Source organism: Erinaceus europaeus, unplaced genomic scaffold, assembly GCF_950295315.1.
Source record: "Erinaceus europaeus unplaced genomic scaffold, mEriEur2.1 scaffold_420, whole genome shotgun sequence".
NCBI classification, from domain to species: domain Eukaryota; kingdom Metazoa; phylum Chordata; class Mammalia; order Eulipotyphla; family Erinaceidae; genus Erinaceus; species Erinaceus europaeus.
This window is the reverse complement of record NW_026647629.1, coordinates 331-27,712: the sequence shown is the minus strand read 5'-3', so window position 1 is coordinate 27,712 and position 27,382 is coordinate 331. Positions and strand designations below refer to the sequence as shown.

The 27,382-nt window shown below is 46.2% G+C and overlaps 1 protein-coding gene across 1 annotated transcript in view; it reads right to left on the bottom strand.

Annotated features, from left to right (window-relative positions):
• The window catches only part of LOC132536397 (mucin-16-like), a 46,879-nt gene extending 19,701 nt beyond the window's left edge, over positions 1-27,178 (bottom strand). Inside the window, exons 1-14 of the mRNA XM_060184189.1 lie at positions 26,678-27,178; positions 22,967-23,091; positions 22,802-22,869; positions 20,041-20,213; positions 18,352-18,387; positions 16,991-17,115; positions 16,815-16,882; positions 15,750-15,922; positions 14,528-14,563; positions 5,847-5,912; positions 3,969-4,099; positions 3,801-3,868; positions 2,775-2,947; positions 567-697 (exon numbers count right to left, since the gene is read on the bottom strand). Of these exons, the coding sequence (XP_060040172.1) occupies positions 567-697; positions 2,775-2,947; positions 3,801-3,868; positions 3,969-4,099; positions 5,847-5,912; positions 14,528-14,563; positions 15,750-15,922; positions 16,815-16,882; positions 16,991-17,115; positions 18,352-18,387; positions 20,041-20,213; positions 22,802-22,869; positions 22,967-23,091; positions 26,678-26,858 (1,554 nt within the window). The 5' untranslated portion in view covers positions 26,859-27,178. The remainder of the gene's footprint in view (positions 1-566; positions 698-2,774; positions 2,948-3,800; positions 3,869-3,968; positions 4,100-5,846; positions 5,913-14,527; positions 14,564-15,749; positions 15,923-16,814; positions 16,883-16,990; positions 17,116-18,351; positions 18,388-20,040; positions 20,214-22,801; positions 22,870-22,966; positions 23,092-26,677) is intronic.
• Between the last annotated feature and the right edge of the window lie 204 nt (positions 27,179-27,382).

Below are 27,382 nucleotides of genomic sequence, written 5' to 3'. Positions count from 1 at the left end.
CCAGTCCTTTTGCTTCACGCCATATGTGCTTAACCTGCTGTGCTACCACCTGACCCCCTTATTTATTAATTAAAAAAAATTTGATAGGACAGAGAGAAATTGAGAGAGGGTGGGGGATATAGAGAGGGAGAGAGACAGAGAGACACCTGCAGCCCTGTTTCACCACTTAGGAAGCTTCCTCCCTGCAGGTGTGGAGCGGGGGGCTTGAACCTGGGTCCTTGAGCACTATAATCTGTGCCCTTCCAATGCTTCACTGCCCGGCCCCTCTCTCAATTTCTCTCTGTCTCTAGCCAATAATAAGTAAATAAAGATTAACAACCACAACAACAACAAAAATCCTGGTTCGGCCTCTCACTCCTAATGTGACATAAAGGAACTTCATTCTCCTTCCTGAGCCTCAGTTTACCCAATTGAAAAATGGGAAACAGAGGTGATTTCAGAGAAACACCGAAGCAGATATTTTGGGGGCTGTAAGCCAGATAGGGGAACAAGAGGGATCCAGAGGGGAGGCAGAGATGGGGACCACAGGTATCAGGGAGTAGGGGGAACAGGTGCTGAGAACCCACCTTGTCCTGGAGGTCTCTCAGCAAGGCTGAGTACTTCTTGGAAGTGGGGTCCAGGCTGCTGAAATTCCAGTGGATGAGACGGAAACTCAGCTGGTACTCACTCAACATGGGTATTTCCTGGGGCGCGTAGCCTAACAGCACACACAGGCACACACACACACACACACACACACACACACACACACACACACACACACACACACACACAGAAAGAGAGAGAAAGGTAAGTATGAGGGGAGACTGTTGACTTTTGAAGTACAGAAGCACAGGGGCTGGGGAGACAGCATAATGGTTCTGCAAAAAGACTCTCCTGACTGAGGCTCTGAGGTCTCAGGTTCAATGCCCAGCACCACCATCAGCCAAAGTTGAGCAGGGCTCTGGTGTTTCTCTCTCTGTCATTAAAATGAAATAAATAAAGTTTTTAAAAATGATTTATTCTAGGGTAGAGGAGACAGCATCATGGTTCTGCAAAAGACTCTCCTGCCTGAGGCTCTGAGGTTCCAGGTTCAATCCCCAGCACCACCATCAGCCAGAGCTGAGCAGGATTCTGGTTACAAACAAACAAACAAACAAACAAACAAACAAACAAAATAACCCTGGGAGTTGGGCAGTAGCACAGCAGGTTAAGCGCATGTGGCACAAAGCGCAAGGACTAGTGGAAGGATGCCGGTTCGAGCCCCCGGCTCCCCACCTGCAGGGGAGTCGCTTCACAGGAGGTGAAGCAGGTCTGCAGGTGTCTATCTTTCTCTCCCCCTCTCTGTCTTCCCCTCCTCTATCCAACAACAACAACATCGATAACAACAACAAAAATAACTACAACAATAAAAAATAATAAGGGCAACAAAAGGAAACACAAATAAATATAAAAAATAAAACAACAACAACAAGGGCAACAAAAGGGAAAATAAATAAACATGAAAAAATCTCAGATATGTAAGGAGTTCTTAGAAAATCAACAAAATGATAGGCATTGCCAGGGAGACAGCATACTGGTCCTGCAGAACTGATTAGATATCATAATAGTGATGTAAAAAAAAATGGCTTTCAGGCTTCAGGCTTCAAGGTCCCAGGTTCAGTCCCCAGCACCACCACTATCCAGAACTGAGCAGAGGGCTATAATTTCTCGCTCTCTCCTCATAAAAATAAATAAAATGAGGGGGTCGGGCGGTAGCACAGCAGGTTAAGCGCACGTGGCATCAAGCGCAAGGACCGGCGTCAGGATCCCGGTTGGAGCTCCCGGCTCCCCACCTGTAAGGGAGTCACTTCACAGGCAATGAAGCAGGTCTGCAGGTGTCTGTCTTTCTCTCCCTCTCTCTGTCTCCCCCATCTCTCTCCATTTCTCTCTGTCCTATCCGGCCACAAATGACATCAACGATAACAACAATAACCACAACAAGGCTACAAAAACAAGGGCAACAAAAGGGGGAAAAATGGCCTCCAGGAGCAGTGGATTCATGGTGCTGGCACTGAGCCCCAGCAATAACCCTGGAGGCAAAAAAAAAAAAAGAAATAAAAGAAATAAATACAATGAGAGCTGAGGAGACAGATCTGCAAAATGACTTTACTGCCTGAGGCTTCAAAGTCCCAGGTTCAATCCCTAGCACCACCACCAGCCAGAACTGATCAGGGTTCTGATAAATAAATGATAAATAAATGAATAAAAGTACACAGGCATGGTCTAGGAGATGTCACAGTGCATGGAGCACTGGATTCTTTTTAAAATTCCATTTATTTATTTATTTAGAATAAAAAATTTTATTTTTTAATGAGTTTTAAAAAATATTTATTTAATTCCTTTTGTTGCCCTTATTGTTTTTATTATTGCTGTTGCTACTGATGTTGTCATTATTGGATAGGACAGAGAGAATGGAGAGAGGAGGGGAAGACAGAGAGGGGGAGAGAAAGACACCTGCAGACCTGCTTCACAGCCTGGGAGACGACTTCCCTGCAGGTGGGGAGCCAGGGGCTCGAACCGGGATCCTTCTGCTGGTCCTTGCACTTTGCGCCATGTGCACTTAACCCACTGTGCTACCACTGACTCCCGGAGCACTGTATTCTTAGGAATGGAGGCCCCATATGAAAGTGTCTCTCTGTCTCTCTCCCTCTCTATCTCCCCCTTCCCACTCAGTTTCTCTCAGTCCTCTCAAAAATGAATGAATGAATGAATGCATACTGGCTTGCAAATCCAATTTCAGCAGGAATACCCACCATCGACGATGAGGCTTTCTGGGTCCAGGGTGTAGGGGCCCAGCCGGGTGACTCCGTGGGTCAGGAGACTCAGTTCCCAGTACAACCGCTCACGGTCCAGCCTCAGGCCCGCGGGGTTGGGGCTGTAGTTGCATACAAGGCCCACGCCGGTCCTGGTGCTGTCCTGCTTGGGCCTGGGGAAGAGACTCAGTGTGTTGGAGCACTACACAGAGATCCAGAAACCTCTGTGGTCAGGGAGGTGGGAGGAGAGAGGAGCAGCTGGGAGGTCAGGGAGTAGAGAGAGAAAAAGAATTTCCAGGGAGTCAGGAGGTAGTGCAGCGGGTTAAGTGCACTTGGTGCAAAGCGTAAAGACCGGCATAAGGGTCCCAGTTTGAGCCCCCAGCTCCCCACCTGTAGGGGAGTCACTTCACAGGTGGTGAAGCAGGTCCGCAGGTTCCTTATCTTTCTCTCCCCCTCTCTGTCTTCCCCTCCTCTCTCCATTTCTCTCTGTCCTATCCAATAATGACGACGTCAATAATAACAATAATAACCACAACAATAAAATAACAAGGGCAACAAAAGGGAATAAGTAAATAAATATTAAGGGGGAAAGCTTCATGAGCAGTGAGGCAGGGCAAAAGATGTAAGCATCTCTTTCTCTCTCTTCCTCTCTCTCTCACTCACCCAATTGCTCTATATCCTATTAAGTTAAAAAAAAAATAGAGGGGGAGTTGGGCGGTAGCGCAGCGGGTTAAGCGCACGTGGCACAAAGTGCAAGAATCAGCAGAAGGACTCCTGTTCGAGCCCTGGCTCCCCACCTGCAGGGGAGTCGCTTCACAGGCAGTGAAGCAGGTCTGCAGGTGTCTGTCTTTCTCTTCCCCTCTCTGTCTTCCCCTCCTCTCTCCATATCTCTCTGTCCTATCCAATGATGACATCAATAACAACAACAATAATAACTACAACAAGGGCAACAAAAGGGAATAAATAAATAATTTTTTTTTAAAAAAGGGGGTCCTCACAGGTAGTGCTCAAGAAGGGATCTCTTACCTGAGGGAGCTGAGTCTGCAATCTGAGTAGAAGGGTCCCAGGCTGCTCTTCTGGAAAAGGGTGTCAAGCTGGAGGAGGAAGAAGAGAAGAAAGAGGAGGAGGAGTGGGGTGAATAGAAGGGAAAGCAAGGCCCCGGGATGGAGGGAGTTTTTGGAGCAGGGACCTTACCAGAAGCCTCAGGACCCTGTCAGTGGAGTTGAATAAGGCAGAGCCGTTGTTCCCGTCCTCATCCTCCACTGAGGGGTAGAGGTTGGAGATGGTGAAGTTCAGGGTGAAACCATTCAGCCTGTGGCCCCCGGCTAGAAGGAGAGACGGGAAGAGAGGGGGAGAGGGGAGATGCCTCTCTCTGGCAGCTGACCTGAGACCAGCACAGAGGGCTGTGTTCACTTCAAGCCATTGTCCCTGAGTGGCTCAAGAAGTTGGGGGCAGTGACACATCCTTGATAACCTGCAAGGATCTGGGTTTGAGGCCCGTCTCCCCCCTGTGGGGGGAAGCACTTTACAAGTGGTGAATCAGGGCTCCAGGTCTCTCTCTCTCTCTCCCCCTTTTCAATTCCCCTGTCTCTCTCTCTCTCTCTTTTTTAAATATATATTTATTATTGGATAGAGACAGAGAGAAATTGAGAGGGGAGATTAGAGAGGGAGAGAGACAGAGAAACAACTGCAGCCCTGCTTCACCACTCGTGATGCTTTCCCCAGCAGGTGGGGGACTGGGGGCTTGAACCTGTGTCCTTGTGCACTGTAATGTGTGTGCTTAGCCAGGTGTGTCTGGTCTACATTTCTCTCTGTCTCTATCAAAAAGAAAAAAGAACAATGGGAGTGGTGGATTCATCCTATAAGCACTGAGCCCCACCAATAATTGGCAGAGGGAGGGATGGAGGGAGAGAGAAAGGGGGGAAAGAGAGAGAGGGAGAGAGAGAGAGTGGGAGAAAGGAGAGAGAGGGAGGGAGAAAGAGAGAGAGAGGGAGAGAGAAAGAGAGAGGGAGAGAGAGAAAGGGAGAAAGAGAGGGAGGGAGAGAGAGAAAGAGCAAGAGGGAGAGAGAGAAAGGGAGAGAGAGGGAGAGAGAAAGTGAAAGAGAGAAAGAGAGAAAAGGGAGAGAGAAAGGGAGAGAGAAAGTGAGGAAGAGAGAGGGAGAGATAGAGAGAGGAGAGAGGAAGAGAGAAAGAACATGAACCAGGCAGTGGTGTACCTGGTAAGGCACACACATTACAGTGCACAAGGACCCAGGTTCAAGTCCCTGGTCCCCACCTGCAGGGGGAAAGCTTCACAACTGGTGAAGCATGGCTGCATGTGTCTCTCTTTCTCTCTCCCTCTCTTCACCTCTCAATTTTGCTCTGTATCTATCTAATAATTGGATAAATACAATAAAGCTTTAAAAATAATTAACAGACAAGCTTTAAAAAATAGATTGGCCAATGGAGTCGGGTGGTAGCACAGTGGGTTAAGCGCAGGTGGCACAAAGCGCAAGGACCAGCGGAAGGATCCCAGTTTGAGCCCTCGGCTCCCCACCTGCAGGGGAGTCGCTTCACAGGCGGTGAAACAGGTCTGAGGTGTCTGTCTTTCTCTCCCCCTCTCTATCTCCCCTTCCCCTCTTCATATCTTTCAGTTCTATCCAACAACAATGACATCAATAACAACAGTAAAAATAACTACAACAGCAATAAAAAACAAGGAAAACAAAAGGGTAAATTAACAAATATATAAAAAAGTAGAATGGCCTGTGATCAGGATGTTTTTTTTTAAATTTTTTAAAAATACTTATTCATTTTCCCTTTTTGTTGCCCTGTTGTTTTATTGTAATTCTTATTGTTATTATCCCACTGTGCTACACCCGACTCCCGATCAGGATGTATTTAAGGGCCAACACCTGGTAACATCGTTGGTTTCATCTCTGTGATCCAGGGTGTTTGCCCTGACATCCCCAAGTTCAAAACCCTGGCTTCTTAAGCTGAGGGGGGGGGGGCAACAGGCTGGTGGAAGTGGAGTGCTGGTGTATTTCTCTCAGGAAGGAGAGCCCCCTCTCTAACTTCCATCCCCTCCAGTTACCTGTGGTGGCTTCCGGTTCCACCGTGGAAGGTGAAGTGTGCAGGAAAAAAATGATCGGCTCAGGTGCTGTCAAAAGAATAGACATCTGAGGAGACTTCCAGAGGTAGAGCTACGAGCAGCAAAATATCTCTTCCTCTCCTCTCCTCTCCTCTCCTCTCCTCTCCTCTCCTCTCCTCTCCTCTCCTCTCCTCTCCTCTCCCGGATCAACTAGGAATACCAAAGGAGACCACCCAGGACCGAAACAAGACAGGACTAGAATGACCACAGGAACCCACTAAATCACCGGTGAGTACAAACACGTGTGGCTGGTGACAGAGAGGAGAGAGGAGCGTAAGGAGAGATTAAGTGACTGCTAACAGTCCAGCAGTTTATCAGTTGAGACACCACCTCCAGTCTGCTCCACCAACAAGGAGACAGCTGAAGGGAGGAGAGGACTCCCCAGAGACTCACCAAGTACGACTCTGAGTCTCCATTGCTACTGCCCTCAGAATGTGGAGCAGCAACAGGGAGGGACACCAGGGGACAGAGATCTAACCAGGAAACTCAGGAGAAGACCTATACCTCGGTGGCATAGCTGAGGAGCTGTGAAAGTCTCTTTGCATAACCACTGGATTATCTCTGCCACACCCTGCTTTATCTCTTGGTCAGGAATCAGTGATTAAGCTAAGAAGCCTATTGATAGTTTAAAAGCCCTCAGGCTCTCATAGCCTACAGGGAAGACAAAAAAAAAAAAAGAAAGAGGCCTTTAAACCACTGAGCTCCAACTCAGGGATTAAAATACTAGTGAAACAACTGTTAACTTCCACCACTGTGAACCCTTTAATTAACTTACTTAGACACAAGTCAATCCAGGCAATAGTGATCAGTAATTTGAAAAGTACTGAGAGAGGGGAACTCATAATATATAAAATGGTTAAAACAACAAGAAGAAATATTGGAGAAACGAACCAGGACAAGAGTCCAGCTAAAAGTTCCCCAAAGGGTGAAGCACAAAATAATGATGTCAACATCCAAACACTAGCTAAGCAAATAATCACAGGAGTGAGTAAAGAATTTGAAAAAATTGTAATCAGAAATACAGGAACAACAAATGAGACTATAGAAGAAAATACTAATTATCTCATGGTTATTAGAGAGCTGAAAGCTGAAATTGCTGAGCTAAGAACGCAACTAGCTGAACAAGCTAAAACAGTATCAGAACAGGGCAACAAAATAGATGAACTCCAGAAAACAGTAGAGGGCAGAGAGAATAGAATCAATGAGGCTGAAGACAGAATTAGCAAGATCGAGGATGAATTAGAGACAACTAAAAAAGAAGTAAGAGATCTCAAAAAGAGATTAAGAGATGCTGAAAACAACAACAGAGACCTATAGGATGACTTCAAAAGAAACAATATACACATTATTGGCATACCAGAGGAAGAGAAGGAGAGGAAGAAAGCATTCTCCAGGCCATAATAGCTGAAAACTTTAGTCTAGACAACATCAACGACATAAAGATTCAAGAAGCTCAGAGGGTCCCAAACAGAATTAACCCAGACCTAAAGACACCAAGACATATCATACTTAGAATGGAAAGGAATAAGGATAAAGAAAGGATCCTGAAGGCTGCAAGAGAAAAACAAAGAGTCAGCTACAAAGGAAAACCCTTAAGATTAGCAGCAGACTTCTCCATACAAATACTACAGGCCAGAAGAGAATGGCAAGATATCTATTGAGTGCTCAATGAGAAAGGCTTTCAACCAAGAATACTATATCCTGCTAGACTGTCATTCAGACTAGATGGAGGCATCAAAACCTTCTCAGACAAGCAACAGTTGAAGGAATCAACTATCACCAAGCCTACCCTGAAAGAAGTTCTGAAAGGTCTCCTATAAACAATCAGACCACCATAAACAGGACATATATCAGAACACTCTAAAACTCTACAAGAATGGCATTAAAATATCTTCAATCTTTGATATCAATAAACGTCAATGGCCTGAATTCACCTATTAAAACACACAGAGTAGGAAGATGGGTCAGAAAACACAACCCAACAATATGTTGTCTATAGGAAACCCACCTAACTCAACAAGACAAACACAGACTTAAAGTGAAAGGATGGAAAACTATCATACAAGCCAATGGCCCACAAAAAAGGGCAGGAACAGCTATTCTCATATCTGACATGATAGACTTTAAAATAGATAAGATTAGAAAAGATAGGAATGGACACTAAATGCTCAGAGGATCAGTCAATCAAGAGGACTTAACAATTATTAACATCTATGCAACCAATGAGAAGCCATCTAAATACATCAAATGTCTACTGAAAGAGCCACAAAAATATATTAACAGCAACACAATCATAGTAGGGGACTTCAACACCCCACTCTCTCAACTTGACAGATCATCCAGGCAGAAAATCAATAAAGACATAAGGGAGCTAAATGAAGAGATAAACTAGAACTATTGGGCATTTTCAGAGTCATTCATCCCAAGAAACTGGAATACACATTTTACTCAAATCCACATGGGTCATTCTCAAGGACACACCATATGTTAGGCTACAAAGACAGCATCAGAAAATTCAAGCATCTTCTCAGACCACAGTGGAATTAAACTAACACTTAACAATCAACAAAAGATCAGTAACAGTCCTAAAATGTGGAAGCTCAACAGTACACTTCTTAACAACTTCTGGGTCAAAGAGGAAATCAAGGAAGAAATCAAAATGTTTCGAGAATTCAATGAAAATGAAGACACAAGCTATCAAAATATTTGGGACACAGCTAAAGCAGTCCTAAGAGGGAAGTTCACAGCTATACAAGCACACATTAGGAAACAAGAAAAAGCACAAATAAACAGCCTGATTACACATCTTAAAGACCTAGAAGAAGAAGAACAAGGGAACCCTAAAGCAACCAGAAGGATGGAAATCACTAAAGTTAGGGCGGAAATAAATAACACTGAGAATAAGAAAACCGTACAAAAGATCAACAGAAGTAAATGTTGGTTCTTCGAAAGAGTGAACAAAATCGACAAACCTTTAGCCAGACTCACAAAACAAAAAAGGGAGAAGACCCAAATAAATCGGATACTAAATGAAAAAGGAGTTATCACAACAGACACTGCAGAAATTCAACATATCATGCGAGGCTTCTATGAACAAGTATATGCCATCAAGCTAAAGAACCTGGAAGAAATGGACGACTTCCTAGATACCTACCAACTTCCAAAATTAAATAAAGAGGAATTAGATAATATGAACAAGCCCATCACAGCTAATGAAATTGAAACAGTTATCAAAAATCTCCCCAAAAATAAAAGTCCTGGACCAGATGGTTTTACAAATGAATTCTACAGAACCTTCAAAGAAGAACTAATACCTCTACATTTGAAAGTCTTCCAGAAAATTGAAGACACTGGAATACTCCCTGCCAGCTTCTATGAAGCCAACATCACTCTGATACCAAAAGCAGACAGGGACACAACCAAAAAAGAAAACTACAGACCAAAGTCTCTGATGAACATAGATGTGAAAATATTGAACAAAATTCTAGCCGACCAATTACAGCAGTATATTAAAAAGATTGTTCATCATGACCAAGTGGGGTTTATTCCAGGCATGCAAGGTTGGTTTAATATATGTAAATCAATCAGTGTGATCCACCACATCAACAAAAGCAAGACCAAAAACCACATGGTCATATCAATAGATGCAGAGAAAGTCTTTGACAAAATCCAACATCCCTTTATGATCAAAACACTACAAAAAATGGGAATAGATGGAAAATTCCTGAAGATAGTGGAGTCTATATATAGCAAACCTACAGCCTATATCATACTCAATGGTGAAAAACTGGAAACATTTCCACTCAGATCAGGTACTAGACAGGGCTACCCACTATCACCATTATTTAATTCAACATAGTGTTGGAAGTTCTTGCCATAGCAATCAGGCAGAAGCAAGGAATTAACGGTATACAGAAGCAAGGAATTAATGGTATACAGATTGGAAGAGAAGTCAAACTATCCTTATTTGCAGATGACATTATAGTATACATGGAAAAACCTAAGGAATCCAGCAAGAAGCTTTTGGAAATCATCAGGCAATACAGTAAGGTGTCAGGCTACAAAATTAACATTCAAAAGTCAGTGGCATTTCTCTATGCAAACACTAAGCTAGAAGAAATTGAAATACAGAAATCAATTCCTTTTACTATAGCAAAAAAACAGTAAGATATCTAGGAGTAAATCTAACCAAAGAAGTGAAAGACTTGGATACTGAAAATTATGAGTCACTACTCAAAGAAATTGAAAAAGACACAAAGAAGTGGAAAGATATTCCATGTTCATGGGTTGGAAGAATTAACATCATCAAAATGAATATACTACCCAGAGCCATCTACAAATTTAATGCTATCCCCATCAAGATCCCAAGCACATTTTTTAGGAGAATAGAAAAAATGCTACAAATGTTTATCTGGAACCAGAAAAGACCTAGAATTGCCAAAACAATCTTGAGGAAAAAGAACAGAACTGGAGGCATCACACTCCCAGATTTTAAACTGTATTATAGGGTCATTGTCATCAAGACTGCTTGGTACTGGAATATGAATAGACACACTGACCAGTGAAATAGAATTGAGAGCCCAGAAGTGAGGCCCCCACACCTATGGACATCTAATCTTTGACAAATGTGCCCGGACTATTAAATGGGGAAAGCAGAGTCTCCAACAAATGTTGGAAACAATGGGTTGAAACATGCAGAAGAATGAAACTGAATCACTGTATTTCACCAAATACAAAAGTAAATTCCAAGTGGATCAAGGACTTGGATGTTAGACCAGAAACTATCAGATACTTAGAGGAAAATATTGGCAGAACTCTTCTGCATAAATTTTAAAGACATCTTCAATGAAACAAATCCAATTACAAAGAAGACTAAGGCAAGTATAAACCTATGGGACTACATCAAATTGAAAAGCTTCTTCAGAGCAAAAGAAACCACTACCCAAACCAAGGGACCCCTCATAGAATGGGAGAAGATCTTTACATGCCATACATCAGATAAGAGTTAAATAACCAACATATATAAAGAGCTTGCCAAACTCAACAACAAGACAACAAATAACCCCATCCAAAAATGGAGGAGGACGTGGACAGAATATTCACCACAGAAGAGATCCAAAAGGCAGAGAAATACATGAAAAAATGCTCCAAGTCTCTGATTGTCAGAGAATTCAAATAAAAAAAACAATGAGATACCACTTCACCCATGTGAGAATGTCATACATCAGAAAAGGTAACAGCAGCAAATGCTGGAGAGGGTGTGGGGTCAAAGGAACCCTCCTACACTGCTGGTGGGAATGTACATTGGTCCAACCTCTGTGGAGAACAGTCTGGAGAACTCCCAGAAGGCTAGAAATGGACCTACCCTATGATCCTGCAATTCCCCTCCTGGGGATAGATCCTAAGGAACCCAACACATCCATCCAAAAAGATCTGTGTACATATATGTTCTTGGCAGCACAATTTGTAATAGCCAAAACCTGGAAGCAACCCAGGTGTCCAACCACAGATGAGTGGCTGAGCAAGTTGTGGTATATATACACAATGGAATACTACTCAGCTGTAAAAAATGGTGACCTCACCGTTTTCAGCCGATCTTGGATGGACCTTATAAAATTCATGTTAAGTGAAATAAGTCAGAAACAAAAGGATAAATATGGGATGATCTCACTCTCAGGCAGAAGTTGAAAAACAAGATCAGGAAAGAAAACACAAGTAGAACCTGAACTGGAATTGGCATATTGCACCAAAGTAAAAGACTCTAGGGCAGGTGGGTGGGGAGAATACAGGTCCATGAAGGATGATAGAGGACCTAGTGGGGGTTGTATTGTTAAATGGGAAACTGGGGAATATTATGCATGTACAAACTATTGTATTTACTGTTGAATGTAAAACATTAATTCCCCAATAAAGAAAAAAAAAAAGAAAATAATAGACATCTTGATGTCGTTCCATTGGTTTATTTTTGGTTTTAACAATTTCTTTCCTGGGGATATATCCTTAGGAACCAAACACACCCATTAAACAAGATCTGTGTACACCTATGTTTATAGCAGCACAATGTGTAATAGCCAAAACCTGGAAGCAACCCAGGTGTCCAACAACAGATGAGTAGCTGAGAAAGTTGGGGTCTAGATACACAATGGGGTATTACTCAGCTGTTAAAAATGGTGAATATCGGGCTGGGGTGGGGTAGCACAGAGTGTTAAGCACACATGGCTAAGCACAAAGACTGGTGTAAAGATCCTGGTTCAAGCCCCTGGTTTCCCACCTGCGGGGGTGTGTGTGTGTCACTTCACAAGCAGTGAAGCAGGTCTGCAGGTGTCTGTCTTTCTCTCCCCTTCTCTGTCTTCCTCTCCTCTCTCCATTTCTCTCTGTCCTATCCAACAACAGCAATAACAACAATAACAATAACAACAACCATAACAAGGGCAACAAAATTGGGAAAATGGCCGCCAGGAGCAGTGGATTCGGGGTGCAGGCACTGAGCCCCAGCAATAACCCTGGAGGCAAGAAAAAAAGAAGTCACCTTCTTCACCTCCTCTGTGAAGTGAGATCAGCCAGAAAGAGAAGGAAGAATATGGAATGATCTCACTCTATGGACAGACTCGATAAATAAGAACAGAAGAGGAAACGCAAAGCAGAACTAGGACTGGGTTTGGTGAACGGCACCAAAGTAAAGGACTGTGGTGGTGGGGGGGGGAGTCTTTTAGGCTCTGGTGCAGGATGGTGGAGGAGGACCTAGGCTGGGGTGTGTGTGTGTGGGAAAGTGTTTTGCAGAAAATAGAGAAATTTTACACACGTGTCAACAACTGGATTTACTGTAAACCATTAATCTCCCAATTAAAAAAAAAAGTTGGGGGTTAGGCGGCAGTGCAACGGGTTAATCACACATGGAGCAAAGCGCAAGGACCGGCGTCAGGATCCCGGTTCGAGCCCCCGGCTCCCCACCTGCAGGGGAGTCGCTTCACAGGCGGTGAAGCAGGTCTGCAGGTGTCTGTCTTTCTCTCCCCTTCTCTGTCTTCCCCTCCTCTCTCCATTTCTCTCTGTCCTGTCCAACAATGACATCATCAATAACAACAATAATAACTACAACAATAAAAAACAAGGGCAACAAAAGGGAAAACAAACAAACAAACAAATAAATATTTTTAAAAAGCCATCAGAGAGGGACCGAGCACGCCCTACAGATTGGAGAAGCAACCCCAGGCTTCTCTGGGCTCTAGCATTGAGTTCACTGGGCACAACCTGCCTGTTACAGGTGCGCCAGAGGAGAGGAAGGGATGGAGTGATGGTACCAGGGAATGAATCCTAGGCTTCGAATGCATCTAAAAGTGTGAGACTCCCAGGCCAGGCAGTGGTGCACTCCGTGAAATACACACAGTAGTATTCACAATGGACCAGCACAAGGATCTGGGTTTGAGCTTGTGTATTAAATATATATAACAAGGGCTGGAGTGACAGCATAAGGGTTACCCAATAAGAAGTTTCAATGTTGGGATTCGGGTGGTGGTGCAGCGGGTTAAGCGCATGTGGTGCAAAGCTCAGGGACCTGCTTCACCACTTGTGACGGGATCCTTACACTGGTCCTTGTGCTTTGAGCCATGTGCACTTAACCCGCTGCACTACCACCAGGCCCCCTAAATCAACTATTTAAAAAAATTTCTTTTTGTATTTATTTATTTTTCCTTTTGTTGCCCTTGTTTTTCTATTGTTGTTGTAGTTATTGTTGCTGTTATTGATGTCATCATTGTTAGATAGGACAGAGAGAAATGGAGAGAGGAGGGGAAGACAGAGAGGGGGGGAGAAAGATAGACACCTGCAAACCTGCTTCACTGCCTGTGAAGTGACTCCCCTGCAGGTGGGGAGCCGGGGGCTCGAACCGGGATCCTTACGCTGGTCCCTGCGCTTTGCACCACATGCGCTTAACCCACTGCGCCACAGCCCGACCCCCTAAATCAACTATTTAAAAAAATATTTATTTTCCTTTTTGTTGCCCTTGTTGTTTGTATTGTAGTTGTAGTTATTATTGTTGTTCATGTTGTCGTTTGTTGGATAAGACAGAGTGAAATGAAGGGAGGAGGGGAGACAAGAGAGGGGGAGAGGAAGACAGACACCTGCAGACCTGCTTCACCACCTGTGAAGTGACTCCCCTGCAGGTGGGGAGCCAGGGGCTCGAACTGGAGTCCTCATGCTGGACCTTGCGCTTTGCGCTACATGCGCTTAACCTGCTGCGCTACCGCTGGCCTCCCCCAATCAACTATTTTTGAAAGGGAGACAGAGTAATAGTTCTGCAAAAGACTCTCCTGCCTGAGGCCCTGCGGTCCCAGGTTCAATCCCCAAATCCCCAACACCACCATTAGCCAGAGCTGAGCAGGGCTCTGATGTAATACAAAGAAATAAACAAACAACATAAGTCAATGCCACAGAAGCAGATCCTTACCCCCAAAGGAAAAAAGGTCATGAGTTTAGTTAGTCTCCCTTCTCCTGAGACCCTGGTCACCCACGCCCCCTCCGGAGACCTCAGTTCAGACTTTGAATCAAGCTCCCTGGCTCAGTGAGGAGGGTGGTTTGAATCAAAAGCTGCCAAGGTTGAGATAGGAAATGGGTGGTCAGATACATACTCGTGGGAGGCATGTCAGGTCCGGGTTCATTGTAACCTAGCAAGTAGAAAGGACACAGGTAAGGGGAGGGGTCAAAAGATTCCCGTCTGGAAAAAGGGTTAGAAAGCTGGATCAGGGAAGAGAGTAGCTCCCAAATATGGGAAAGGGGTACAAATATTGTTGACTGTAAACCCCATGGATTTGATGTGATCTGGGGCCCATATTCAGCTTAGGGAGCCTGTGTGATCTCTGCATCCCTGTAGATCTGAGCTCACATTCCGTGGACATCAGTAAGAATGTTCCCAGCTGTCCCAATTGACATCATCTCCCCAGACAATAACTTGGGTGAACCTGCATATCAGATGTCATGCTCAGAAAAACAAAAACAAAAACAAAAACAAAACAAAACAAAACAAAAAACTAGTATAGTTATACAGGCCCTTTGCAATATAACTAAAATAGGCCTACTAGCTATCTTCAAAACAGAGACCCCAAATCTGCATCTGCACTATTCCAGCCTTTAGGTTCATGATTAGTCAACCATTTGTTTGGTTTTGTATGTTAACTCTTCTTTCAGCCACCAGGTTCCAGATGCTACCATGATGCCAACCAGACTTCCATGGGCAGATGACCCCACCAAGGTGTCCTGGAGCCCCACTTCCCTAGAGCCCCGCCCCACTAGGGAAAGAGAGAGAGATAGGCTGGGAGTATGGATTGACCTGCCAACGCCCATGTTCAGTGGGGGAAGCAACTACAGAAGCCAGACCTTCCACATTATTAAATAACTTGTCCTGCTTTATATCTTAATGCTTTTTAGCCACCAAGCTGCAGATGCTACCATGATGCCAGCCTGACTTCTTTGGACAGATGACCTCACCAATGTATCTTGGAGGTCCACCTCCCCAGAGCCCTGCCCCACTAGGGAAAGACAGAAACAGGATAGGAGTATGGATCCACCTGTCAACACCCATGCCCAACAGAGAAGCAATTCCAGAATCCAGACCTCCCACCTTCTGCACCCCATAAAGAATTTTGGCCCATACTTCCAGAGGGCGAAAGAATAGGGAAGCTTCCAGTGGAGGGAATGGGATCTGGAACTCTGGTGGTGGGAATTGTACCCTTCTTAACCTATGGTCTTTTTTTATATTTTAATTTTTAATAACTAAGAAAATAAATTAACAATTGTCAAAGGGGGAAAAAACCCAAAAAGAGTCAGGGCTGGGCCCACTCAAGAACCACTCACCGTTGAGGTAGAGACTGTCTTTGTCCAGGGAATACGGGCCCAGCTGGGTGATACCACGGGTCTCCCTGCTCAGCTCCTGAAACACCTGCTTAGGCTGGAGCCCGGGGCCCCTGGGTGGCTCTCTGTAGGTGCACAGGGTGTCCACCCCCGTCTTGGCACCGTTCCTCACAGGCCTGGGGATGGGGGAGGAAGGACAGACTGACCTTTGGGAAAGGTGGCCCACTTGATGCTTTGGTGCCTCCCTGCCTGTGGTCTTTCCGTGGCCCAGGTCCTGTGTCCTGGTCTCCTGAACCACCCACAGGTTGTCTATCTGGTCTACCAGGAGGTGAAGCAGGGTCAGGAGGAGAAGATGGGAGGAGGAAGAGAAGAAGGATAAAGAGAGGAGTAGGAGAATGAAGAGGACGATAACGAGGAAGAGGAGAGGAGGAGGAGAAGGAAGAGAAGAAGTAGGAGGAGAAGGAAGAAGAGGAGGAGGAGAGAGAGGAGGAGAAGAGAGGGAAAAGGAGGAAGAGCACAAAGGAGGAGGAGAGGGAAGAGGAGGAGGAGGAAGAGAAGAGGAGGAAGAGGACAGGAGGAGGAGAAGAGGAGGAAGAAGAGATAGAGGAGGAGATGGAGAAGGAGAGGTAGGAGGAAAAGAGGAAGAGGAGGAGGAGGTGAAGAAAGAAGGAGGAGAGGGAGGAGGAGAAGAAAAATAAAGAGAAGGAGAAGGAAGGAGGAGAGGGAGGAGGAGGAAGAGGAAGAAGAAGGAGGAAGAGGAGGTGGTGGAAGAGAAAGAGAAGAAGAAGAGGAGGAGGAGAAGAGAAAGAGAAGGAGGAAGAGGATGAAGAAGAGAAAGATAAGGTGGAGGATGAGAAAGAGAAGGAGAAGGAAGGAGGAGGAGGAGAAGGAATGAGGAGGAGAAGAAAGGAGGAGGAGAAGGAAGAGGAGGAGGAGGAGGAGGAGAAGGAAGGAGAAGGAGGAGGAGGAGTGGAGCAGACAAAAGCCCTGCAGATGCCTCCCAGGACAGGCGTGACCTGCACAGTCAGACCAGAGCCCCTGAGTGACGGGTGGGGAGGGTGCCCTCACCTGAGTGCAGTGACCCTGCAGCCCGCAAACCGGACCCCCAGGCTGCTCCTCTGGAACATGGGGCCGAGCTGGGGGAGAAAGAGGAGAGGCAGGCGTCAGAGACCCCACCTCCTGCACCCCAGACAGACAGATGGATGGACAGGCAGGGGGGAAGCGGAGGGGTGGGGGCATGTCACCAGGTGCTGCATCAAGGTGTCTGTGATGTTGAACTTGGCCGAGCCCGGACGGCCCATGTCCATCATGTAGCGCAGGTTGTCAATGGTGAAGTTCAGTGTGAAAGGCTTCTCGTGGACCTCCCAGGCTGTGGAGAGAGGGAGGGGGTGAGGAAGGAGGGAAGGGAGGAGAGAAGGCTTCTCGTGGACCTCCCAGGCTGTGGAGAGAGGGAGGGAGTGAGGAAGGAGGGAAGGGAGGAGAGAAGGCTTCTTATGGGCCTCCCAGGCTGTGGAGAGAGGGAGGGGGTGAGGAAGGAGGGAAGGGAGGAGAGAGGAGGAGGAGTAGGGAGAGGGAGGAAAGGGAGAGAAAGAAAGAGAAGAAAGGGAGGAAGGAGGAGGAAGAGGGTGAGGGGAAGAAGACAAAGATGGAAAAAGAGAAGGAGGAAGAGAAAGAGAAAGAGGGAGGGGAAAGGAAAGAGGAGAAGGAGGAGGAGAAAAAAGAAGAGGAAGAGGGAGAAGAGGGAGGGGGGGAGGAGAAGGAGAAGAAAGAGGAGGAGAAGAGAAAAAGAAATGAAGAAAGAGAGCAAAAGAAAGAAAGTAGAGAAAGGAAGGAAAGGAGAAAGAAAGAAAGAAAGAAAGAAAGAAAGAAAGAAAGAAAGAAAGAAAAGTGGCCCACGTGATGGTGCAGCAGATTAAGCGCACATGTCACCATGTGCAAGGATCTGGGTTTGAGTCCCCAGCTCCCTACCGGCAGGGGGTAAGTTTCACAAGTGATAAAACAGGTCTGCAGGTGTCTGTCTTTCGCTCCACCTCTATCTCCCTTTTTTTCTCTCAATTTCTCCCTGTCCTATCCAGGAAAAATATGGTTGCCAAGAGAGGTGGATTCATAGGGCTGGCACTGACACCACTAATCACACTGGTGGCAGATAAAAGAAGAGAGAGAAGGAGGAGGAGAATGAGAAGGAGGAGAAGGAGAAGGAGGAGGAGAATGAGAAGGAGGAGAAGGAGAAGGAGGAGGAGAAGGAGAAGAAGGAGGAGGAGGAGAAGAAGAGAAAGAGGAGGAAGAGCAAGAGGAAGAAGTGGAGGAGGAAGAGGAGGAAGAAGCAGAAGTTGAAGAAGAAGGAGAAGAAGAAGAAGAAGAAGAAGAAGAAGAAGAAGAAGAAGATGATGATGATGAAGAAGAAGAAGTTGAAGAAGAAGAAAGACGTAGTAGAACATCATTGTTTCAGACCTTACGCTGTGTGGAAACTGTCCACCAGGATGTGGATCTGGATGAACCCTTCCCGAGTTCCCCTCCCTGAGACGAAGACTTGATCAAAAAGAATGGTTTCCAGCATGGAAGGGTGGGGAGGTGGGGCCCAAGACATCAGGGGTGACATACTCACTGATGGCCGTTGGTGCTGTGGCTCCATAGCTATAACCTGCAGAGGGAAGGCCAAAATCGATAAGAGCCAATCTTAGAGGAAGGTGTGGGTGTGTCTGTGTGTGTGTGTGTCCGTGTGTGTCCGTGTGTGGAGATGTGTCCATCCGGACAGAGGATCCCAATCCATGGTTTACAGTCAACAGAAAATACAGTTGTTGGTCCATGTGTAAAATTTCTCAGTTTTCTGCAAAACACTCTCCCCCTTGCCCCCAGCCTAGGTCTTCCTCCGCCATCCTGCCCCAGGACCTGAAAGCACTCCCCAACCAGAATCCTTTGCTTTGGTGCAGTACACCAAACCCAGCCCAAGTTCTGCTTTTGTTTCCCTTTCTGTTCTTCTTCTTTTTTTCCCCTTTAAGTATTTGCTATTTAATGAGAGAGAGAGAGAAAAACAACAGAGCACTGCTCAGCTCTTAATATATTGTGATTAATTTTCTTTTTTAAAATTTTTTAAAATATCTATTTACTTATTCTCCCTTTTGTTGCCCTTGTTGTTTAACATTGTTGTGGTTATTTATGTCATTGTTGTTGGATAGGACAGAGAGAAATGGAGAGAGGAGGGAAAGACAGAGAGGGGGAGAGAAAGACAGACAATGCAGACCTGCTTCACCGCCTGTGAAGCGACTCCCCTGCAGGTGGGGAGCCAGGGCTCGAACTGGAATCCTTATGCCGATCCTTGCACTTTGTGCCACCTGCGCTATTGCTCGACTCCCTATTGTGATTAATTTTCATGAGAGAAAGAAAGAGAGACACAGACCAGAGCCCTGCTCAGCTCTGGCTGATAGTGGTGCTAGGGATTGAACTTGGGACCTTAAAGCTTCAGAAATGAAAGTCTTTTGCAGAACCATGATGCTGTCTCCTCAGCCCTATTTATTTATTGGGATAGCTAGAGAGAAATTGAGAGGGGAGAGGGAGATAGAAAGAGAAAGAGACAGAGAGACACCTGCAGCCCTGCTTCACTCCTCATGAAGCTTTCCCCCTGCAGGTGGAGACTGGGAGCTTGAACCTGGGTCCTTGCACATTGTAACGTGTGTGCTTAACCAGGTGTGCCATCACCTGGCCCTCTCTCCCTCCTCTCTCCTAATTGCACCAAAGTAAAGGATTCTGTGGTAGGGGGTCTTTCAGGTCCTGGTACATGGTGGCAGAGAAAGACCTAGGCTGGGAGTAAGAGTGTTTTGCAGAAAACTAAGAAATTTTACACATGGACCAACAACTGTATTTTCTGTTGGCTGTAAACTATTCATCTCCCCAGTAAAAATAAAATAAAATACATTTAAAAAATTAAATAGAAAGGAATCCCATAATTTAAAATAAAATAAAATGAAATAAAATAAAATGACGTAGTGAAGTAGGAGAAGCCCCAGTTCTGGCCGGTCCAGGGAGAGTGAAAGAAAGCCAAGGTTGGGGGCCAGTGAGTGGCACAGCTGGTTGAGCGCACATGTTACAGTGCACAAGGACCCAGGTTCAAGCCCCTGGTCCCCACCAGTAGGGGGAAAGCTTTGTTAAGTGGTGAAGCAGGGCTGTCTCTTTGTATTTCTCCCTCTCTGTCTCCCCCTTCCCTGTAGATTTCTGGTTGTCTCTTTCCAATAAATAAAGAAAATCATAATAATAAAAAAAAAAAACTGAGACTCAAGACTGAGACTCAGCTCCTCACCGTCTACATAGAGACTGTGCCGGCCCAGGGTGTAGGGGCCCAGCCAGTTGACGCCGTGAGTTTGTTGACTCAGTTCCCAGTACAGCTGCTCACGGTCTAGTCGGGGGCCCAGGAGGTCAGGGCGGTAGTTACACACCATGTCTACACCGGTGGCTGCTCCTCTCTCCGCAGGCCTGTGGGAGGGAGTGAAATGGAAAATTGGATTCACCCTTGGTAGAGAATTATATTTCTCACCCTGTACGCTTAACCGCTGCGCTACCACCCAGCCCCCCTGAGAATTATATTTCTCTGTGATTTAGAGACATCTAGATTAAGTCTGTATTATCTCACAGGATTCAGTGACTGCAGCAACCCTACTTCATCCCTCCACATTCCCAAGCTAGTAGATCCAAGGCAACTGTGCTTGAAGATATAGATGACTGAAAAGGCAGTTAACATACAAAGCCATATTGTTGAACAATCATGAACCTAAAGGCTGGAATAATGCAGATGAAGAGTTGGGGGGGGGTCCTCCACCTCTTTTCAGCCACCAGGTTCCAGATGCTAGCATAATGCCGACCAGATTTCCCTGGACAGACAACCCCACCAATGTGTCCTGGAGCTCCACTTCCCCAGAGCCCCACCCTACTAGGGAAAGAGAGAGGCAGGCTGGGAGTATGGATCAACCTGTCAACGTCCATGTTCAGCAGGGAAGCAATGACAGAAGCCAGACCTTCCACCTTCCGCACCCCATAATGACCTTGGGTCCATACTCCCAGAGGAGCCCCTTGATTGAAAACAAAACAGTGGGGCCGGGTGGTGGTGGTGGACCTGGTAAAGCACACAGGTTACCATGTTCAAGGATCTGGGTTCGAGCCCCCTGGTCCCCACCTGCAGGGGGAGGGGGAGAAGCTTCGTGAGCAGTGAGGCAGGGTAGTAGATGTCTCTCTGTCTCTCTCCCTCTCTCTCTCTCCCCTTCCCTTTTAATTTCTTTTTATTTAAAATTTTAATCTATTTATTTACTTATGACTGGATATAGACAGAGAAATTGAGAGAAGAGGAGGAGACAGAAAGGGAAAGAGATACAGAGACACCTGCAGCCCAGCTTCACCACTTGTGAAGCTTTCCCCGTGCAGGTGGGGACAAGGACCAGGACCTTGAACCCGGATTCTTGAGCACTGTAATTAGCACTTAACCAGGTGCGCCAATGCCTACCCTCAATTTCTCTCTCTCTAGTGAATAAATAAATAAAATTAAAATCAATAGAGAAAGCAAAAGTTGAGGGTGGAGGTAGATAGCATAATGGTTATGCAAAGAGACTCTCATGCTTAAGGCTCCGAAGTCCCTAATATGTCCCCCCAACACACACACACCACCACAAGCCAGAGCTGAGTAGTGCTCTGGTTAAAAAAAGAAAAGAAAAAAAAAAGAAAAGAGAAAAGAAAAAAGAAAAGAAAAGAAAAGAAAGCAGAAGTTGAAAAACAAGAACAGAAAGGGAACTCAAAGCAGAACTTGGACTGGGTTGGATATTTTGCACCAAAGTCAAAGACTCTGGGATGGGGATGCTTTCAGGTCCTAGAAGAGTGTTTTGTAAAAAACTGAGGAATTGGGAGTTGGGCGGTAGCGCAGGGGGCTAAGCTCACAGGGCGCAAAGCGCAAGGACCTGCACAAGGATCCCGGTTGGAGCCCCCAGCTCCCCACCTGCAGGGGAGTCGCTTCACAGGCGGTAAAGCATATCTGTAGGTGTCTGTCTTTCTCTCCCCCTCTCTGTCTTCCCCTCCTCTCTCCATTTCTCTCTGTCCTGTCCAACAACAACATCAATAACTACAACAATAAAACAAGGACAACAAAAGGGAATACATAAATATAAAAAATAAACTGAGGAATTTTACACATGTCAACAACTGTATTGCCTGTAAACTATTAATCCCCCTAATAAAAACAAATTAAAGGGGCCAGATGGTGGGCCTGATTAAGCACACACATAACAGTGTGCAAGAACCTGCGTTCAAGCCCCTGGCCCAACCTGCAGAGGAAAAGCTTCACGAGTACTGAAGCAGGGCTGCAGGTGTCTCTCTCTTCCCCTCCCCTCTCAATTTCTCTCTGTCTATATCCAATAATAAATAAATTAAATATTTAAGAGAATTAAAAATAATCACCAACTATATTTACTGGAAACCATTAATTCTGCAACGTTCTGGCCTTTAGGTTCATGATTAGTCAATAATCTGTTCTGCTTTATATGCTAACTCTTATTCAGCCACCAGGTGAATCAGATGCTACCATGATGCCAACTAGACATCCCTGGACATACAACCCCACCAATGTGTCTGGGAGCCCTGCTCCCCTAGATCCCTGCCCCACTAGGGAAAGAGAGAGACAGGCTGGGAGTATGGATCCACCTTCCAACACCCATGTTCAGTGGGGAAGCAATTACAGAAGCCAGACCTTCCATGTTCTGTACAACGACCCTGGGTCCATCCTTCTAGAGGGATAAAGAATAGGAAAGCTATCAGGGGATGGGATATGGCATTCTGGTGGTGGTGGGAACTGTGTGGAATTGTACCCCTCTTATCCAATAGTCTTGTCAATATTTCCATTTTATAAATAAAAATCAAACAAAAAGTTAAACTAAATCAGATACATACACGAAGGCACGGAGATAGAGACCAGGTAGACTAACATCACACCCAGGAACTGATCCCAGCTGACTGGGATAGGAGACGTTTTTCAGTGGCCCGTCCACCTGCCGTGATGGTTCTCTGAACCACAAGAGTCTCACCTGAGTGCCTGCAGCTTGCAGCCAGTGCTGATCGGGCCAACGGTGGTCTTATTGAGCAAAAGTGTGAGCTGGGGGTGGGAGGGGGATGGAGAGAGGGGTGAGTGGGTTCCCCAAGGGAGCATAGGAGGCTGGGGGAGGGAGGGAGAAAGGTGTGGAGACTCTCACCCAGCGCTGTAGAAGCCTGTGGGTGGAGTTGAATCTCTTGGAGGTTGGGAGATTCATGTCCTTGGTGTAGTGCATGTTGGTGATGGTGAAATTCAGCGTGAAAGATGACAAGGGCGGGCTGGCTGCTGCAGAGGGAGAGGAAGAGGAAGGAAATGATGATAGCAATGACCAATGGTTGTCTGTCTGACTTCCTTCCTTCCTTTTTTTTTTTTTTTAATTTTCTTTATTGGATAGAGACAGCCAGAAGTCGAGAGGAAGGGGAGACAGAGAGGGAGAGAGACAGAGAGACACCTGCAGCCCTGCTTCACCACTTGCAAAGTTCCCCCCCCCCCCCGCAGGTGGGGACCAGGGGCTCAAACCCGGGTCCTTGAGCATTACAACATGGGCTTTCAACTAGGTGTGCTACCACCCGGCCCCTTCCTTCCTTCCTCCCTTCCTTCCTTCCTTCCTTCCTTCCTTCCTTCCTTCCTTCCTTCCTTCCTTTACCTCTTTATTTCTTCCTTCCCCATCCTTTCCCCTCCTTCCCTTTTATGAAAAACAGGCCAGGAGTATGGATCGACCTGCCATCGCTCAAGTCCAGCAGAGAAGCAATTCCAGAAGCCAGACCTCCCACCTTCTGCACCCCATAATGATCCTGGGTCCATACTCCCAGAGGCATAAAGAATAAGGAAACTTCCCATGGAGGGGATGGGATATGGAACTCTGGTGGTGGGAACTGTATAGACTTGTACCCCTGTTATCTTACCGTTTTGTTAATCAGTAATAAAACTAAAAAAAATTATTAGTGATTTAATGTTGACTTACAAAATTGTAAGATAACAGGGGAGGGGCCAGGTGGTAGGCGTACCTGGTTAAGTGCACACATTACAACACTCAAGGAATTGGGTTCGAGCCCCTGATCCCCACCTGCAGGGGGAAAGCTACACAAGTGGTGAAGCAGGGCTGCAGGTGTCTCTCTGTCTTTCTCCCTTTTTATCTCCCCTTCTTGTCTCAAGTTCTCTCTTTATCTAATAAATGAATAAATAAATAAAAATAAAAAGACAACAGGGGTATGATTCTACACTGTTCACGCCACCTGAATTCTGTGTCCCCATTCCCTCCATTGGAAACTGCAGGAGTTCTCCTAAGGTCACAGGTACGGGTTGACTATCATTTCTTTAACTATCTATACTTATATATATTTGTCCATTTTTAAATATGGCCCTGCTTCCTCTCCCTTTCTAAGTCACATCTACAGGTATTACTACTTCTGAATGTCCTTCCATTTTTCCTCTTCTCTCTCTGAGTCCTGATGGAATTGGAGTTCAGAGCCCTCTGGTCATCTTCCCCCTAACATTTCTTCCCCTCTGGGAGTCTGGACCCAAATTCTTATATATATATTTTATTGCCTTTTGTTGTCCTTGTTGTTTTATTGTTGTAGTTATTATTGTTGTCATCATTGTTGGATAGGACAGAGAGAAACGGAGAGAGAAGGGGAAGAAGACAGAGGGGAGAGAGAAAGACAGACACCTGCAGACCTGCTTCACCGCTTGTGAAGCGACTCCCCTGGAGGTCCTTGCACTTTGCACCACCTGCGCTTAACCCTCTGTGCCGATGCCTGACTCCCTGGACCAAAATTCTTTACGGGGTGCAGAAGATGGGAGGTCTGGCTTCTGTAACTGCTTCTCCACTGGACATGAATATTGCCAGGTTGATCCATACTCCAGCCTGTTTCTATCTTTCTCTAGTGAGGCAGGGGTCTGGGGAGGTGGAGTTTTGAGACACACTGGTGAAGTCATCTTTCTCTCTTTTTAAAAAATATTATTTGTTCATTTCAATGAGATACAGAGAGAAAGATAGATAGCCCAGCGCCCTGATCAGCTCTGGCATACGGTGGTACAGGGGATTGAACCTGGAACCTCAGAGCCTCAGGCAGGTGAGTCTTGTATAACCATTATGCTATCTCTCCCCAACCCTTAGTCCATATTTCATTTCTCATAATCTGACCACCTTCTCATCCAAAGGGAAGTTATCAGGAGGTAGGGGCTAGTTGGTTTAGCATCCTCTACTTGAGAGGGAAAGTGACAGTCACATAGAAATATGAAATAGGGGGGTGGGTAGTAGTGCAGTGGGTTAAGTACACATGGCACAAAGCACAAGGACTGGCATAAGGATCCCAGTTTGATCCCCTGGCTCCCCACCTGCGGGTGGGGGGAACTTCACAGGCGGTGAAGCAGGTCTGCAGGTGTCTGTCTTTCTTCCCCCCCCCCCCCCCGTCTTCCCCTCCTCTCTCGATTTCTCTCTGCCCTATCCAATAGCAACAACAGCTTTAACAACAATAATAACAACCACAATAAGGGCAACAACAAGGCCAACAAAATGAGAAAAATAACCTCCAGGAGTAGTGGATTTTTAGTGCGGGCACTGAGCCCCAGTGATAACCCTGGAGGCAAAAAAAAAAAAGAAGGGGCCGAGTGTTGGCATACACATGCCATCATGTGCAAGGACCCAGGTTCAAGTCTCTGGTCCATATCTGTGTGTGTGGGGGGCTTCAAGAGCAGTGAAGAAGGGCTGTAGGGGTCTCTCTGTCTCTTCCCCCCCCCCTTTTTTTGTCTCCAGGGTTATGGATAGAGAGGTGCCAGCACTAGGAATCCACTGCTCCTGGTGGCCATTTTTTTCCCCTACTTTATTGGACAGGACAGAGAGAAATTGAGGGAGGAGGGGAAGATAGAGAGGGAGAGAGGGGGCCAGGTGGTGGTGTGCCTAGCTGAATGCACACTTTACAATGTGCAAAGACCCTAGGTTCAAGCCCCTGGCCCCACCTTCAGGGGGGGGGTAAGCTTTGCAAGTGGTGAAACAGGTCTGCGGGTGTCTGTCTCTCTTCCTCTTAGCCCTCCCTTTCAATTTCTCTCTGTCTCTATCCTAAATAAAGAAATAAATGCATATATTTAAAAAAGAGAGAAAGGGAGAAAGAAAGACACCTGCAAACCTTTTTTTTTTTGCCTCTCGTGAAGCAGCCCTCCCTTCAGGTGGGGAGCCAGGGGCTCAAACCCAGATCCTTGTGCTTAGTATTATGTGCACTTAAGTAGGCGCACCACCGCCCAGCCCTGCCTCTCTCCTTCTTAATCTCCTCCTCCCTTCTCCATTTCTCTCTGTCCTATGAAGTGTAACAAAACAGATCAATACTCGACCTCCCACCTTCTGCACCCCATAAAGATCTTTGGTCTGGGGGCCAGGCGGTAGCGCAGTGAATTAAGCACACATAGCATGGAGCACAAGGACCAGCATAAAGATTCTGGTTCGAGCCCCCAGCTCTCCACCTGCAGGGGGGTCGCTTCACAGGTCTTCAGGTGTCTATCTTTCTTCCTATCCCCCTCTCTGTCTTCCCCTCCTCTCTTGATCTCTCTCTGTTCTATCCAACAACTACAACAACAACAGCAATGGAAACTATAACAACAACAAGGGCAACAAAATGGGAAAAATGGCTTCCAGGGGCAGTGGATTTGTAGTGCAGGCACCAAGACCTAGCGTTAACCCTGGAGGCAAATAAATAAATAAATAAATAAATAAAAGGAGAGGGAATGTTGCAGTGGAGGGAATGGGACATGGAAGTCTGGTGGTGGGAACTGGGTGGAACTGTACGTCTCTTCTCCCAGGATCTTGTTGACCGTTATTAAATTACTAATAAGAATTAAAAAAAAAGAACCAATCAAGGAAGTCTGAAATACTCACGGCTGGGGGAGGCCATTGTAGCCAGAACGGTAGAACCTGTGGAGACAGGGAGAGATGAAGAGATTGGGAGAGAGAGAGAGAGAGACCTATGATGATGAGGTCTCTCCAATTTGGAGCCGGGCGAGGAGGGGTCTCTCCAGCCCAAGTAGGGTCTCGCGACAGGGAAGATCTGAGGGTTCATCTGGACACAGAGACAAATAACTCCACCAACCCACAGAGGCACAAAAGCCTTGCTGAAAGTGTCCTTCAAAATGGCCTTCCCCCTGGGAGTCTGACTCAGCTCAGCCAGCCAGACGGACAGGCAGGCAGACACACACAACCTCTCACCCTCAATAGGCAAGCTGGAGAAACAAGGCTACAAGTGACACAAGAGAACTACCCCCTCCCCTCCCCAGAGCTGGGGCTGCAGGGACGACAGCTCCCCAGTTTCTCAGCGTGGACTCCTGGCTTCCTCTGCGCCTCACAGCTGGGACCTGAGGAGTTCCAGAGACTTTCAAAGCCTCATATACTCACTGCCGGGGGTGGTGGCTCTGGCCTTCTGGGTGTATCCTGCACAGAGGGAGAGAGAGAAAGAAGAAGACGATAAGGAGGAGGAGAAAGAAGAGGAGGAGAGGAAGAGGAGAAAGAGAAACAGGAGGAAGAGGAGGAGGAAAAGGAGGAGGAGGAAGAGGAAAAGGAGAAGAAGTAAGAGGAGGAAGAGGAGGA